General features: G+C 46.6%; 1 protein-coding gene across 3 annotated transcripts in view; it reads left to right on the forward strand.

Annotated features, from left to right (window-relative positions):
* EPM2A (EPM2A glucan phosphatase, laforin) overlaps positions 1-15,475 on the forward strand; it is a 79,811-nt gene extending 64,336 nt beyond the window's left edge. Inside the window, exons 3-5 of one of the 3 annotated variants that reach the window (XR_005064813.1) lie at positions 5,739-5,980; positions 13,229-15,245; positions 15,278-15,475. Coding sequence is in view for 2 of the 3 variants with exons in the window: in XM_037034769.1 (XP_036890664.1) it covers positions 5,739-5,980; positions 13,229-13,506 (520 nt within the window). In the remaining variant the exon portion in view is untranslated. Of the gene's footprint in view, positions 1-5,738; positions 5,981-13,228 lie in introns of all 3 variants that reach the window. The other 2 variants (XM_037034769.1, XM_037034770.1) reach the window with 2 other exon arrangements.
* Positions 15,476-17,111: the final 1,636 nt, after the last annotated feature.

Here is a 17,111-nt window from a genome sequence, read left to right on the forward strand (position 1 = left end):
GTTTGGGGAAAAAGGCAAAGACTTACGTGTAGATGCACTTGTGTGGAGTTGAGCAGGTCCATGTCCTCTTGTTTCCCTATTTTTTACTTCTACTAAGAGGTATTAAGATCTACATACTAAGTTTCTCCTACATGTTTATTGGGTTCTGCTAAGCTGGTAGTATACACAATCTGGTTAATGTATAAGGGAAAATAATTCGAAGAGTCTCACGCCTCACTCCGGAGCCATCTTATGAGTATCTGTGGCATAGATCCTGGTAGTGGAAGTTTTTATAAAGCCACTGGATGTGACTTGAAATGCAAAGCCAGGTTTGGGAGCTTCTCTTCTGGGTTGGCCAAATGTCAGTACCCATTTGGTACAGTGGTTCCTCTTTGACTTCCAGATAATCTGTAGTGAAGTTGACAGAAAGCTCTGATATAACTCAACATTGATAGTGAGTTATTTATAAAATAATCCTCCGAAATATCTACAATGTAGTTGACAAAATAAGCTATATATTTTATTCTATTATGATATCTTAGAAGTTTGGTATGTCTTGCATTCAATCTTTTTAAGAAATTAAAAAATATATTTATTTATAGACAGAGAGGAAGGGAGGGAGAAATAAAGGGAGAGAAACATCAATGTGTGGTTGCCTCTTGCATGCCCTCCACTGGGGACCTGGCCTGCAACCCACACATGTGCCCTGACCAGGGATTGAACTAGTGGCCCTCTGGTGTGCAGGCCCTTGACAATCCACTGAGCTACACCAGCCAGGGTGACTTACGTTACATCTTTACAGAAGACTTTTATTACTTAAATCCCACATTTCAACAAGTTTCTTTTCACCTTTAAAAAAATATGATTTTTAAAATTGTTTAAAGTGTCATTAACTCCAAAAGAAGGTTAAAACTAAGATGGAATGAGTAAAAATAGATTTTTGATGATATCAAGTTATTCTCTTCTGAATGGATAAGAGTTTAATTACTATTGGGAAAGTAAATTATGCATCTCATTACTTCTAGTGTATTATATAACTAGAAATATATCACCTACTGTGAGAGACAACAAACTGAAATACATGAATGTAAAGGCCACTTTAACTGTCTGATTGAGCAGAATTCATTGATTTGTGTGTTTTTAACAAGCCCAGTATTTTGTCTCTATGTTCCACATCATGGTTCAGTAAATTTATTTTAAAACTTTAACTCTTTCAATACAGTGCTCATTTTCAGAATTTATCCTTAGTTATGTATCTCCTAGGTTCAGAACATCTTCCTTTAAAAATCAGGAATTGTTTTATACTCATTTCTTAAATATGGACTCTGACTTCTGGCATTTCTAGAGAAAGAATTGACTATGTTACCAAAAAGCTGGAGATAATCTGATACAGAAACTAATGTTTGTATGTGTGTTAGAGTGTGTGGGTGTGTATTTCAAGGGTTTATTTCCATTAGAAAATAGATGTGGGAAATATATATGTTAAGGTACCAAGTTTGGTTCTGTTCATCTTTGGCTTTTTCTTAATTTCCTGAGGCTCCCAGTTAGTTTAAATGGGTGGTCCCAGACCATGGATGAATGAGATGATAGAATAATGCCCTACTTTTCCCTTTGCATATCTCTATGAATTATTCTTTGGCCTTTATGCAAATCTTGCATGCGAGCCAGTTGACTTTTGGCATGTATTTACTGGCTAAATACTCAGTGCTACTCACTCAGAGGATACAATATTCAAGTGAACTCTGGATAACGTTTGGAATTCAGCTTGCCTGTCATGAATATTTGTTTTAATATTCTACCTGCCCACTTCAAGATTTTGTCAACAATCCATTGTTTTTCCAAAGGCTACAGTTCTTGGTTGTGTATGTCAGGGGTCCACGTCACTCTTTTCCAGCTAGGGGTGCTTTAATATGCCAAGTTAAACCCCGAAGCATAAGTATGGCAGCCCAGCACTCTTAGCTACTAGGCTCCAACAGGTGTTTGGAGGAGGACTTTTTGAGGGAGGACGGAACATACAGAGGTAGGTTTTGATTCTCACTTAACAGCCAGAGGGAAGGGGCAATGGCCCAGGGGTGATGAAGTTTCCAAAAGAGAGCGATGTCCTAGTCCAGTGCAGCTGGGGCACCCGAAAAGTGGCCCTGGTAATGGCCTTTCTCTCAATCCATTGGGCCCAATGGGATATCTGAGAATTTTTTAGGGTCAGGATTTAAAGTGAAAAAGCCTGCGGATCCTTCATGCCTCTTCACAGCACCATTCAGTCTTCCCGAGGTCTCACACTTTTCTCCTTATTTTAGATTCTGTTTCCTTTATTTTCCCAAAAATAATCCACAAGGAATTTCCTAATAACCCATTAGACTGAGAACCCAAGCGACAATGAACAATTGGTTTATTTCCTCCTGGAGGGTAAATAGGACGCAAGCGTTAGAAAGACAATGCCTGACCTAGTAAGATATTCACTGAGGATGGAACGACAGTACCTACATTTGCGGTTCGGTCATTTGGCTTGTTATGTTAACAACAAGCTGGATTTCATGTAAAATATAGGGTGAATATTCTATTCTTTGCAACATTTAAATAAAGGATACACTGAGCAATGCAAGATTATCAGAATGACCATTCCTATACAAAATAAATTACTGCAGTAAGTCCATTACAATGTCTAGATATAAAGTCCACTTATGTTTGTTGTGCACTCACTGGTGTCTTGTTCAGATAACTTATTTACTTTCTTTTACCCCTTACAAAAGTACTGTCAACTAGTTTATTTTATTTTAGACCTATTTTAAAGATGAGCAAACCAAAAGCTCAGAGACAATAAGTTGGCCCAACGTCAGACAGTTATCATCAAATGCTTCTAAAAACACCGCACTGGAATTCCCATTTTAACTCCATTTTTCTGGCTTCCGGTTAGTGCCCCTTCCATTTTGCCGCACTAAAAATGTTATCGTGCTTGTTGACTCTAATATCAGGACTTTGTTTACTCTCTAGATTCCTCATTTTATATACCTACATTTGTATTTTAAATGACATGAGATAGTATATTATAATCAGAATCACATAACGGATGAGCCACAAACGTGTCAGATAGGTTGGGCTTACTCCTGCTCCACATTCCGTTTCTTGCTTCAAATAGGAAGAGGTTTGATTTCACTTTTATTCTCCTAAATCACAGCTTCCTAATCTTGGAATTATTGACATTTTGGACTGGATAATTCTCTCTTGTGGGAACCTGTCCTGTACATTGTAGAATGCTCACCAGCATCCCTGGTCTCAACCTAATAGAGGCCAGTGGCTCCACCCAGTGTAATACTCAAAAATAACTCCATAATCATTGCCAAACATCCTCTGGGAAGCAAAATTGTTCCCAGTTGAGAATGATTACTCTAAACTTAAAATGAAAGTAGTTAAATAAAAGTATACTTGCTCTGCTCAGTTTCTTTTCTGCATATTTTATAGGCTTCAAACAATTAATGATTTAGAGTTTGTATTAGTCAGAACAAGTCAGGTTATGTGGTGGTAACAAACAATACCAAAGTCGGCTCAGCAGATCAAGCATGAGCTCTCCAGGACAGTTGTCCTGATTGAGGGAGCTTAACATTCAGGTTCTTTTAGTCGGCTAGCAGCTCAGCACCCATGTGTGCTTTCATGGTCATTGCCGCAGGGAAAAACAGACAGTGAAGTATGCATAAGGCCTTAAATATGTCCCTATGGAAGTGACACATGTCACTTCAGCTCACCTTTTATTGGCAAAAACAAGTCACTTGGCTGTGTCTCACATCAGGATGGGGAGGAAGTTTAGTCCTCCATGCTTGAAAGGAGACACTGGGAACACTGCTGAGCATCAGTGCTGTCGTCCGTCATCGTCTGATAGCTGTAGTCTGAGTTGAACCTATAATGAACCTATAATGAACCTGGTAAAGTTCTAGGTGACATGATTCAAGTACTTTGGAATAGAGAGTTTATGCTTTAGGTCTGGAGAGAATGTCTAAGTGTAAAATACTCAGTGAACAAGACAATATATACCATATACAATGGGTTATAATAATGCACATTAAATTTATGTAATAATTTGCAAAATATTTACATTTCTATGATATGTGCATTTTATAATTTTAAGTCTTCCAGATAAAGAACTGGTATATCTTTTAGGTTCTGGGACCCAGTTCCAGTGGGTGGGGGGTAAGGACTTCCTCACACGTCCAAGCAGTTCTCCAGATACTCGCCTCATGTCCCACAGTCCAACTCAAGTCCCGCACTGTCTACCTGGAGACAGCAGCAGGTTCCACGGGTTAGGGGTTTGGTCCCACAGGACGGCCCCTCTCTTCTGCACAGCTTCAGGTGCCAGTCGCAGGCAACAGTCCTCACTCCTCCCCTTCAGGAGGTCAGGGGGTGGGATTGGCAGTTGCAACCCTCTAATCCTGTGGTTGGGTCTCCTGACAAGCAAGGCCCCTCCTTAGGTGCTCTCTGAAAGTCACCTCATTAACAGAACAAAAGATACCTTTGTAACTCAACACTTGGGAAAGGGAAATTTCTAGAGTTTTAGGTGTTGTGTGTTTAGGGGAAGAAGACCAAATATATATACATTGTGATTCATATTATAAATCACAATATCACATGTGTCCTTCTATTTATTGGTTGTTGTGTATGTCGCCTCCTCCAATAGAACTTTGTTGGTGAAGTGTATTCCTGGATATTCTCTAACTTTTTATTATTTTTGAGTGAGATTCCCTCCACCTCCCCCCACCCCCCGCTTCATTTCCACCTGACCACTGGAAGTGCACAGCAAAGCTGCTTGACTTTTCTATATACCCCTCATCCAGATGTCTTAATGTTAATATTTTTAATACTTGGCATAGTTTTTGTATTTGAATCTCTTAGGAACTCGTTTTTCAGGTTTACTCCCTGAATTAGGTTATTTAGATAATCATACTTCAAAAACTAACACTAATGTTTTCTCTTTTTAAAGGGTAGTTATAATTCCTTCACTTACCTTGTAGCATTAGATGAAACAGACAGGGAGCTAATGGAAGTAATCTTTACTTTGATTTTATTTAAAGGAAGATTGTTGTTTATTTCTGGTATTCAGCATGTTTAAATGGTCTCATACTATTTGAAATTTTTATGAAGAGTTTCAAATCAGAATGACTGCTGAATTTTAGCCAATGGTTTCCAGGTTTTAGTGGTCTAATTATAGGAGTTGACCTTTCATGTGTTGGTATTTGAAATACATTGACGGGTTTCCTGATGTTGAACCACATACACATTCCTGGAATAGGTAAACTTGGTAGACTTATTTTTATAGAGGGTCCAGCACAAATAACTTCCCCTTTTCATTACAAAATCTTTTATTGCAAAATCGTAAGCATGTAATTCTATAATATAATAGTATCACACTCAACCACAGTATGTGACATCATGGATGCAATGTTCAAATTAAAACTAGAAATTATTGCCTCCATATAATTACCCTACCAGCCACGCTCAAACAGGCCTTATTTCTGCCGGACCCTGTATGTTACTAGATTTGGTTTGCTAATGCCTGTTTTCTGGCATTCTGGCTAATTGAATTATTGGTTTCCCCCCAAACTACATTACCAGTATTTATTTCTTTCAATAACAGTATCGGTTCTCATATTCTTACATCTGTTCCTTTGCCAGACTTAAAGGTTATTTGCAGTTTAATACTACATTTTATGCAGCTCCTCCAATCTCAAATCATAACAACGCTAGTAACAGTTGAATCCATATGTTCTCATTAGAATTCTACCAAATCTCTGGCTGGGTAGCTGCCCTCGTCAAGTGGAACACGTGACCATCAAACTGAAGCACGAACTGGGTGTTACCGCTGTAATGAACTTTCAGACTGAGTGGGATATTGTACAGAATTCCTCGGGCTGTAACCGCTACCCCGAACCCATGTCTCCAGACACTATGATGAAGCTGTACAAGGAGGAAGGCTTGGCCTACATCTGGATGCCAACGCCGGATATGAGCACCACAGGTGAGCATTGGACTCTCTCTGGCTCCCTGTGAAATGTGTTTCAGAGAAGCCCTCACCTGTCTGCCTGGCTGTCTGTCTCTCTATCTGCCTGTTGCGGGCCCACCTTTCTGTCTATAATTGATTAACCTAAAGATGAATGATAGGAATGGAATTTTAAAACAGGATTTAGGTTTAATACGTGTCTTTTGAAAACTTAGCTAAGTTTCTGTTTAGGATGGGTCCTTGGATTCATTAACTCATTAAACATGTATTTATTGTGTACCTACCACGTATGTCGCGTTATGCTGGTGGCCGGGACCACGGTGGAGAAACGAGGCAGGCCAACAACTCCTGTTCTCACAGAGCTCATCGTCCCATAGGCATGGCAGGCATTAAACAACCACAAATAGAAGTTACCCGCTGGGCTGGGTTTTTGTCATTGTTGTTAGAAAGATGCAGAGATGTTGGTAGGAGAGTGTGCACGGGAGACCGCAGATCTAGGAGGGGCCGGGGAACATGTCGGAAGCAGCAGCGTTGGACTGAGATCTGAAGAGCAAGGTGGGGGTGGGGGTGAGGCTCGCAGGCAGAGGGAGCCGCTTTTGCTTCCGAGGAATCCAGGAATCGCTGAGGCAGGAGAGCACAGAAGGTGGTTGGTAGGAACTGAAAACAGGCCTGGTGGCTGCGGATCAGAGTATGGGGAAGTGAGTCCTGCAGGGACCTGGGCACGGTAAGGGCTTCAGACTTCACCTTAAAGTGATGAGAAGCAGCAGAAAGAGCTGGGGGCGGAGAGATGCCAAAGTAACCCCTTTCTTCTCCCTTAGATAAGAGGATGGATGGGGGTGGGCCCGGAGTGGATCCGAGGATGAGGACGCAGTCAGGAGGTTAGTGCCACATTCAAGTGAGAGGTAGTGAGGGAGAGACCACAGTGCAGGGAAGGGCGGTGGTCCTGAGGCTGCATTTATTGCCTGGGTGTCAGCTGAGCCTGTCTTTGTGAGGAGAAAATCAGGGTGTGACTGGGGTGCTGCCCGGGAAACAGACAAATGGGCCATAGTTTTGATCTAATGGTAAGGGGAAACAGACAGGTTCTGAACTACCTACAGCACAGAAAAGAGTGAGGGGAGGGGCGCCTCCGGTGCTCTGGGAGAGGCACACCCCGGAGGGCCCCTTTGTATGGAGAACAGGCAAGAGGCACGAATGCCTTTGCATTTGAGGTGGGCATGACAGGTCATTGCCAAGTGGAACAAAGCACAGGCCAAGGCACAGAGGCATGGGATCTTAGAGGAATGATCTATACTTGAGCTTGGTTGTATAGTAATTAAGGGTTCTTGTAGAAAAGGAATGGAGCTGTTTAGAGCCAAGAAAACCAAGTTACACTGGTAATATGAACTAGTTATCAGCAGGGGGCAGCAGAGAGCTATGAAAAATTCTACAGGCTAAAGAGTTTGGTCAACAGTTTTGGGGAAAAGAAGAAAAGGCTGTGATGTCTGGGGAGGAAACGTTTCTGTCATCAACCCTCTTTCCCCAAAAGTGCATTATGTATCTATCAGACACTGTTCTAAGCACTTGCATGCATTAACTTATTTAATCCCCACAACAAGAGTTTGGACTGATGCTGTCATCTCCGTTTTGCAGAGGAGTCGGCCGAGGTACAGAAAACCTGAGTAACCTGGTCGGGGTCGACTAGAGAGACCCAGCCTGGGTTTCACAGCACACGGGCTGGCTCAGAACATTGCTCCACGTCACAGGGCGTGCTCACATGAACTCCTCATGCACATTCTGCAGGCCATTGCACTTCCAGCCTGTCATTTTCATCTTTTGCTGGAATTAGGCAAAGTCAGGAGTTGCCAGAGAGGTGGCTAAGTCTCCCTGGAGTCGATATAATCAAGGCATTAGTCAGGACAGAAGGCCTTGGAAAGCACAGGTTGCCTGGACCTGGGCCGAATGGGCCCTTCAGGAACCTCAGACGGTCCTCCCGGCCGGGCTGGACCCCTTGGTGGGTCAGTGTGGGAGCCGCACTGTCACTGGGGATGAGGTATCACTTTTGTTCCTTAAGGACGGTTTGGGTGCTTCCCTGGTAACACTGATTCAGAGGAGCTTGGTTTAGCCACACAGGCTTTGTCTGTTTTCCAAGGGAGGGAAAAAAAAAAGAAGAAAACTTCATTGGCACAGAACAGCACTTGTCGAATCTGGGTCATATTTGTCCTGTCCAGCTAGTTCCTCTGGTTTCAAAGCAGAGGAACTGGTTAGGGAGCATGCCTGCCGCTCTCAGAACGTGCCTGTTTCTGCTTCCTCGGCTCTGGCTCATTAGCACTGCTATCCCTTCGGAATAGGATGCGAAACGAGGCTCAGCGACGCTGAGATGCACTTGGCACGCATCCCACTCCAGCCCATGCCGACGAACCGGGAATTTGCCTGCTCATTCCCAACACCCACTGGAGTCGTGTTAAAAGTCTTTTCTGTGGGGNGGCGGAGCTCCTATCTTTGCAAAGAAAGAATTATAATCTGACATGGGTGCTGCCAGGGAAGCAGAGACAAATAAGATCATTCCTGGAGGACAGGGTCCTGGTTGCAACAGTGGAGCACCTCCCCCCTGACTGTGTGAAATGACAGCAGAATGAAAGCTCCCACTGACAAAGACCAAACCCCAACTCTGCGTGAAGGGTTTCTTGAATCCAGCCTACACGGGGCTGGGGGGGTGGCGGTGGGTAGGCAAAGGGACTCCAATACCCATTTTGGAGTCCCCGAGGGATATTTGACCAATAGATCCATCTCTGCAGCTCACAATATCAGCACAGTAAACATATAGATTAATTCTGCGGGATATTTTTAGAACTCCGGAGAAGAGTCCATCTGGAAGAGTTTTGAGCCACGTAATACTGTCAGCTAATGTCTGAGAAGGAAGACAGCTGGTGAGGAGCGACTGTCCCCACGGGATGTCACATACCTGTTTCGATCCTTCTTCCATCGATCCTCACTTTGTACATTTTGTCATAGGCTAAGGGCTTAGTTAGGTCTTTCTTTTTTCTCTTTTACAGTATTTTGGTTTGTGGCTTTCACCTAAGAAACAAGAGGTTCCCAAATCTGGCATTCACCTGGGGAAAACCAATGTGCTCACCAAGATTCAGTTTTCCTGCGCGTGGGGAGGGCCCTGGTGGGGCTCTGGCCCCGTCAGCATAGCACTGGGATGACAAAGGGGCTGGTGGGCTGCCCCGTCCCCAGTGGCCCCTTGTGTCTCTGTCTGAGTTCTTTTCTCTGACTCAACGCCCTGGGTCCATGTCCGTCGTGAGGCAGCACCCTGAGCTCGGAGCCACAGCACCGAGGCGTGAGCCCTGCCACTGCTGTGTGGCCGTGGGATATTGCACTTGGCAAATGGGGATAATGATTTCTGCCTTACAGGATTATAGCAGTAGAAAAAGATGATGGATGCGAATGTGCTTTGAAAATGACAACGTTGGGACTGAATTATTAGTCCCGATTCCTTACGTTCCTACCAAAGGATGTTATAGATGAAACGAACCTTATCTGCATTACAATTCAAAAGTGAGAAAGAAGATATACTGAAATAGAATAATACTATATTTGGCATAAATCTGCCCCTGGATTAAGAAAGGAAAGATATGCGTGTGCATATGTGTGTGCGTTGGAAAGGCTGAAAATCGTGCCAGGAATGATTTCGTTCGGGGCCAGCCCCAGCTCAGGTGCCTTCAGGGCCCCCCACTTGTTTCAGGCCCACATGTCTCAGGCCGCCCCGGCTCACCCTTGTGCCCCTTCTCGCCACTTCTCTGTGTTCACTGTGTGAGCATCCTTCCAGGCGACTCTCAGTTGGATTGGCCTAGAGGAGGTGGAGCCGGAAGTCAGATCAGATTACGGGGCTTTGTTTTATGTTGTTTTAAATCTTGTCTTTGGGCATCTGCTGAGAGCCAGGGCCCGCTGTGAGTTCCAGAGGGAGAATCACAGGCGGCAGAGTGTTTTGTTGGCCGGCACAGGGCTTCAGATTCTCGACTCGGTTGCCAACGTTTAAAATTTGGACTATTTTACATTAAAAATGTGCATTTCTGACTTGCCTTTAGGGATAATTGTTTTTAAGAATAAAGACTTTTTACCAAATTAAATTCTCTACGGAGCCAAAATACACAAAGCAAACATCAGAAGCTCTGGTTGACACTGGCTTTTCTGTGCGAGCCCTGATCCCGGGGACCCCTTTTTGTGCCCCGGTGGGTTACCTGTTATTAGCTGAGGCTCTCTGGAGCAGTCTGGAGCAGAGGGACACAGGCACGTTGGGCACATATGACACCTCTAGGCCAGGGGCAGAGGTGTGTGGCCCCAGGCTGGACATGGCCCTCCCACAGGGCTGAAAGCAGTGGGTGACCAGGCAGGTGGGGAGCAGGGGCTGCCGGGAAGATCAGGTTGACGGCACAGGAGGCCGGCCAGCACCACTGATCAGGCAGGTGAGGGAAGGACAGCAGCACAGAGGTTAAGACTGGAGGCTGTGGCATCTGGCTGGCTGGGTGTGAGTGACCATGAGGGAATGACCTTGGGAAGACCTCTGAGCCTCAGTTTCCTCAGACATCCTGGAGGATAATAATAGTACCAAGCTCCTTGTTGCCAGGAGGTGGTTGTCAAGGAGCTCCTGCATGCTCACTGCTTAGAACAGCACCTGGCTGGTAGAAAGGCAGAGGAGCTGTCATCCAAGCAGGTGACGTGCTGTCCCTGGAGATCACGCTGAACGAGGTCTCCAGGGGAGGCCAGGCCGAGATGGGTGGGCATCTTGGACCCACTACTTGTCTGGTGCTCCTTTTCACTGTTTGTTCTTCTTTATGTCATCTGAGTATTTGCTTGACAGTTCTTCAGTGGGATGGCTGAGTGGTTTGGGGAGAAGCCCACTGGTGTGTGAAACCTGTGTGAAAACTGGGAACCCTAAGGAGTTCCCACGCGGTCACTGACCTTCAACCTGCAGGATCACGTGTCTCAGGTCATAGAACCTCAGAGTAACATGTGTCCGTTTTCAACTTCTAAACACATATCCATTTTCAACAGTTTCACCTTTGAGACTCTTTGCGTGCATCTGGGAGCATCTTTCACAGATACAGAGGAAAAGGGCGATGTCGCATCATTTGGCTGTCTGGCACAGACCCTTCCTTGGGGGACCTGTGGCCAGAGAGACTGTCCGCACGGCCCCTGATGGGTCCATGCCATCCCTGGCTCCGGAAGGCCAGCCGCCCTGATGGCGCAGGGGCCAAGCAGCAGGGGCTGGGAATCCGACTTCAGCAGCTCCTCCTGCCAACGGCCTCTGTGCCCTCTTTCTATATTTGGCCTTTAATAAAAACCCACCTAAACATATGTCTAATTCCTGGCAGTGTGCATGGTAGCTGGAGAGGTGGTTGTAAACGGGGAACTTGTCAAGTGGTCCATTGGGGAGGAGCAGGAAGAACCCAAGCTTCCTGGATCCATCACGGGGAGTTCCTTTCCCCGCACCATTGCCCGGGGTCAACCTCTAATACCCCTTTATCGCAACCAAAGCCCTGAACTTGAGCCAGCCTCACCCTATCAGCAGGCTGCACAGACACGCCTTGGAGGTTTTGCTTCCCCTTGTCACCCAATTCAAATAGTGGATCAATTACACGATACTCTCCTGAGACACACAGTGAGACACCTCTCTGGTACATGCAGTGTTCTCCCCTCATTACATCTCCAGTGACATTCTCCTGCCTCGGGGAGAGTGCCAGAAATGACCGACTGCATGGCGGGCCCACCCAGACCGAACCTGGGAGCACCTCCCAGCCCAGCACAGAGGTGTCAGCCAGTCGGAGTCATGGCTCCGTGTGGACTCGCAGAAATTACCCAGCGAGTTGGAGCAGGTGTGGCTCCAGTTCAGATGCCCTCAGGGACCAGGCAGGTCACCCTAGGAGAGCTGGGGCCCCAGGGGCAGTGAAGTGGGCCCTGCCCGAGGGAGTCCGGTTACAGACGTCTCTGAACTGCTCTTGAGATCCTGTAGTGACAGCGATCCGCAGAGCAGCAGAAAAATTGGAATATTGTCCTGGTTTCCTGTAGACTTTCTGCTGCAGGTTGGAACGGGAACCGAGAGGGCGCTCAGGCCACGAGGAGGTAACACCTGTCCTCAGGTGCCGACTCCTGGTCACAGTGTGTTACGTCGGCCCCTTTGGGGCCCTTGCACGGTAAACGAGGACAGCTAGAGAGGGAAGTCGAAACTTGCCTGAGTGGTCCTCTTGGGAGGATTCTGGGCCCAGTGAAATCATCGGAGGGAAGGCCTCTTCATTCCTCCAGTGGGCTGGCAGTGCGGAGGCTGTGGGCCTCGGATGGGGGACACATGTCGCATCTCTGTGTGGTTGGGGACAGAGAGTGGCTCAAGACTGTCAAGTCACAGGCACAGAGTTTTAGTCCAGGCCTCTATGTAGTTTCCCTGTTTCATCCCTTTTCGAAGTACCTTACACAGACCATTCTCCAACCCTCCCCCAAATCCGATAAATATCTTTGACCGAGAACCTGCAGGCAGTAGAAACTGCAGGCGTCCAGGAGTTGGATGATTTTAGGGGGGATCTCTTACAACAGGCCTCGGCAGAGCCTGCGTGTCCCCTCTCAGTGTGACGAGGAGGTACTTGAATCATCTCATAGCTGAGAAAGTAATCGCAAAGCTGCTATAGCTGTAATCACCACTGCCCGGTAAAGGAGAAACTGCATCAGCTCTAATACCCACTGCGTCCTGAGGGAAGAAATGAACAGCGTGTCAATTAGTAAGTTAGTCATTCCATTGGACAAATGAGAACCAGCAGCATGTGTTGAATGGATGAGAGTGATTCTTTCATCAAGACCCACTAATTCTCTTGGACCTTTACCTGGAAGATCCTTTTGGATGAAAGGAAACTGAGGTGACAGGACCTGTCGGGCTCTCTATGAAACCCTCTAAACCCCTGCCCGACCTGTATGCACAGACAGGTGTGAAAATAGCTCATCTGACGACAGGCTACAGCGAACTTTTCTTTGAAGGGGAATGACGCAGGAGTCCCTCAAAAGAGCAGCCAGATGTGCGGCAGTTCCGAGTGGACCCGCTCCCTCTGAGGCCCCTTCCCACTCTGTCATCAGCAGGAGTTGGCATTGTCTCACCTTCCCCTTCGAGAGAGGGGGAGGGAACGGGTCGTATGACCCTGCCTCGCCGGGCTCGGTGTGGTGACTTCCCAGGGTGCTGGAGGGATTGTTATTAGTGGCGATACTGTACCTACTACTCACGCGTCTGTGCTTTCTCCGCCCCAGGCCGGGTACAGATGCTGCCCCAGGCGGTCTGCCTCCTGCACGCGCTGCTCGAGAACGGACACACCGTGTACGTCCACTGCAACGCGGGGGTCGGCCGGTCCACCGCGGCCGTGTGCGGCTGGCTCCACTACGTGCTGGGCTGGAAGCTGAGGAAGGTGCAGTACTTCGTCATGGCCAAAAGGCCGGCCGTGTACATTGACGAGGACGCCTTGGCCCGGGCACAAGAAGACTTTTTCCGGAAATTTGGGAAGACGCACTCTTCCATTTGCAGTGTGTAGATGGCCAGTCTGCCGCCCCCCTCTCCCAGTTGCCTGTGGAAGCACGGAGCGCGCTGGTAGTTCAAGAGCCTGGAGACAGATTCCACTTGAAGAGACAGGCGGCTGGCTTCTCCCCCAACCCGCCTCTTTCAGTCTGGGGCCGACTTTCTCTTATGCTTTGGTCGAGCTGTATCGTCTTTGAAGCGTTTCACAAAGGAAGCTGTGACCAACCCAGGAGAAAAGGCCACAGGCAGTTGGGCCGTGCACTGCAGTTGTAGCACCAGACAGAGAGGGGACGCGTGCAGTTCCTGCCACTGGCAAGCAGCCCCGCCCTCGGCCTTACTGACGCTGTGTTTGTTGTGTTGTGAATTCCCCGCTGCAGTTTCTTACTGCGGAAAGTGGCATGCAGAAAAAAAAATAGGGCGTTATATAGATGTCATCGCTCGCGTGTGTGCGTGCACACACACCCACCCCCACCCACCCCCACACACAAACACACGCACACACAAATTTTCTACTGAAATGATAAAATGAGAGTTGGTCAATTGCCAAAGAAGGACACAAGGGTAGAAGACTGGATATGACAAACTAAGACCTCAATGTGACCCAGATCGGTGGCTTTCTAGACCTTGATTTTGCATCCTGCTTCAAAGTCTGTTCCAAGGCATCACCTTCCTGATCCAGCCACGACCCTGTGTAAGTAACACCCAAAGTAGAGTTACTGTCTCTCCATTTGTTTTAATTGAGGTTCAGTGAACACAGACAGCTTGCTTAAGGGCTCATTGCTATTCCAGGAGGAGCTGGAGATTTTTTGACTCTTCTTCCTCAACGCAGCTTGTTCTGCCAGCAAACACTGGTAAATTCACTTTCTCTGTCACAGAGTAAGGTTGCTGTTTCTGCAGCACTTGTTACCATGAGAAATGGAGCAGCAATCTGATCAGTTGCCAAAGAATTTAGGAGAGTACTTATATTTTGTACGACCTACTTTAAGACCTGGTGGGCTGTCTCAAGGCCCAGGTGGACTGAGCCATAGCTCACAAGAGGAGCTACACGGATGGGGCGAAAGTAGGTTTATGGTGCGAGTACGTGAAACAAGTTTATTCTTGTTTTGTTATTTGCTAATTATTGTGGTATTTTCCATATGAACAAACCTATTGGGCCTATATAAACCTATTGGGCCTCACGCTGTATCACTGACAGAGCTCCCTGAGCCCAGATCCCTAGGTCTTGGCTCCACAGCTGGGGAGCTGTCCTGGTCCACACTCAGTGTAGCATGGTGACAATACACAGCGCACCGTCATTGTGCCTCCAGAAAGTGCAGCCCACTGCCTCTCCCTAGATCCTGCTGGCAACTCAAAGACGAATGAGAATGAGACTTTGCCTGTGAAAGCTCGTAGCCTAGGAAGAGCCCTGTGTTCCATTTGGTACCACATAGGATTGAACTGTGGATGCCATACGAGGTATTGGGCGCGTCTTATGTGCTGGGTGCTTTGCCACCTTATCCCTTTTGATCTTGGCAGTGCCCCGTGAGAGAGGCCTTGTCCTCTCCGTTATGTGGACGAGGTAAGTGAGGCCCAGAGAGCTTGAAGCAACTGGGTAGGATAACATGGTGAATAAATAGAGATTCACATCTAGGTTTGTCCGAGTCAAAGCCCATACTGTTCCTACCAAACTGTAATTCCTGTTTACTTTTCTTTCATAAGTGTTTATTGATAGCTGTGAGGGAGTCTGGTGTAGGAAGGGCGGGAATGAGAAGGATGGTGGGAATGAGAAGGATGGTGGGAATGAGAAGGATGTGAGCCCCAGTGGCATTCGGAGGCGGGAAAGGCGCTTTACAGCTGTGGGCCTGGGGGAGATGGCCTCTGATTTGGCAGGGAGACTAGACAAGGCGCATTTCTCCTGTAGTTTTGTAAAGTTAGACTTATAAGCCAAGATGGAATAATATAAAGTCCAGCTCCCATGCTAAAAACAACTGGAGGTAACTATTGTATTAAAGTCACCCCTTTATCGTCATAATGTGGTGTGTAAAATTTAATCTTAAGAACGAAATATTTCTAACTAATTGTGTATTTGTGTGTGAATTTCCTTAATGTCTATGAAGTTCGTTATGTAATTTTCACTAAAGGAAAATCCTTTTTGAATGAAATTTTTTTTGTTGTTCTGATAGGCAAAATTATTTTAGGGCTAATAAAGAATGTTTTGGAATAACTTCCCTTGTCTTCAGTGGTTGGATTGTCTGGTGTATTTCAAAATCACCTGTAATTTTTCCTCAATAAAAGAATTGAAATGACCTTTGTGTATAGAATTTTTTAAGAGGTGTTAATTTTGTTTGCATTCTAAAGAGCAAACTGCCTTTTCTTATTTGTCATCTAGTTTATTTCTTTATTTTTCAAAGGGACACACTCAGTCCCGGAGACAGCAAATGACTGTGCAGCAAAGAGTTTCTGTTGAGGGTCGGAGGGTCGGAGGAGAGGGATGCCCCAGGAGGATCAGCCGGGAGATGTGTTTTGGTGTTGAGGAGTCCCTGGAGAGCTCATGGGAGTGAGAGGAGACGGTGTCACTACGGGAAAGAGTTGGTGGAAGGAGCCATTGGAAATTGGAGTAAGTGGAAGAAAAATGGCTAAAATGAGGAAAAGCAAAGAAAAAATGAAATTTCCAAAACAAGAAGCAGGTGTTTCCTTTTATGAAGATGCTGTTGGAAGGGCTGAGAAGGAAGGTGTGACTGCAGTAGCAGAGGTGGGAGAGAGTCAAGGTTATGTTCCCAGGACAGGAGGCCGTGCTAAATATGCATGGCAGTAGGAAAAGAACAGCTAGATGTGATGTGCTGACCAAACAGGAGGGTGTGCTGTGTAATAGCCTCGTACCTGCTAGGAAAAAAAAAAAGAAAAGAAAATCTGATAGGAGATGGAACTAACAATAAGGACTGATGAAGCTACCTCTCATTAAAATGAAAATAATGGCAGGATAATGAGGGGAAGAGGAGGAACAACCATGACAATGACTTCGTTCTTTCCTTCCTTAATCCATTTCTCCCAAAGCCTTTCCCAGTTCAGGAAAGGGACACGTACTTCTGGTTGCTCAGGTTCCAAACCTCAGCATCATTCTTATAGTAACTCCTTTCTTCCTTTCAGATTCCATGTTTAATCGACCTGCAAAATCTGTCACCTCTCCTGTCAAAATACCTGCAGTACATGTTTTATGTCCTCCACAGAACAAGCCTGGTGAGAGCCTGGTTAGGGATCTCTAGACCGAACTTCAGAAATAGCCTCCTATCTGGTCTCCCCATTTCTGTCCACCCCAACCCCCGTCGTCCCCACCACTCTCCTGTCCCCTCTCACACTCTGGCCGGGGGATCCTGTGGAAATGCATGGATCACGGTACTGTGCTCAGAGCCTCCAGGGATGTGCCATGTCTCCCAGGGTGAAGGCCAAAGCCTTCAAGGACCTACACAACCTGGCCCTCTTGGTGTCTGACCTCATCTCCCACTGCCCTCTGCCTCCCTCTGTCCCAGCCACACAGGTCTTCTTGTGCCTTGAGGATTCCAGGTGGGCCCCCACATCAGGACACTGGCACCCGCTGTGCTGTGTGCTCAGAGGGCTCTCTTCCAGGTTTGCCCATCGCTCCCT

The sequence above is a fragment of the Sturnira hondurensis genome, unplaced genomic scaffold (genome assembly GCF_014824575.4).
Source record: "Sturnira hondurensis isolate 20B ecotype Veracruz unplaced genomic scaffold, ASM1482457v3 Scaffold0022201, whole genome shotgun sequence".
Classification (NCBI taxonomy): domain Eukaryota; kingdom Metazoa; phylum Chordata; class Mammalia; order Chiroptera; family Phyllostomidae; genus Sturnira; species Sturnira hondurensis.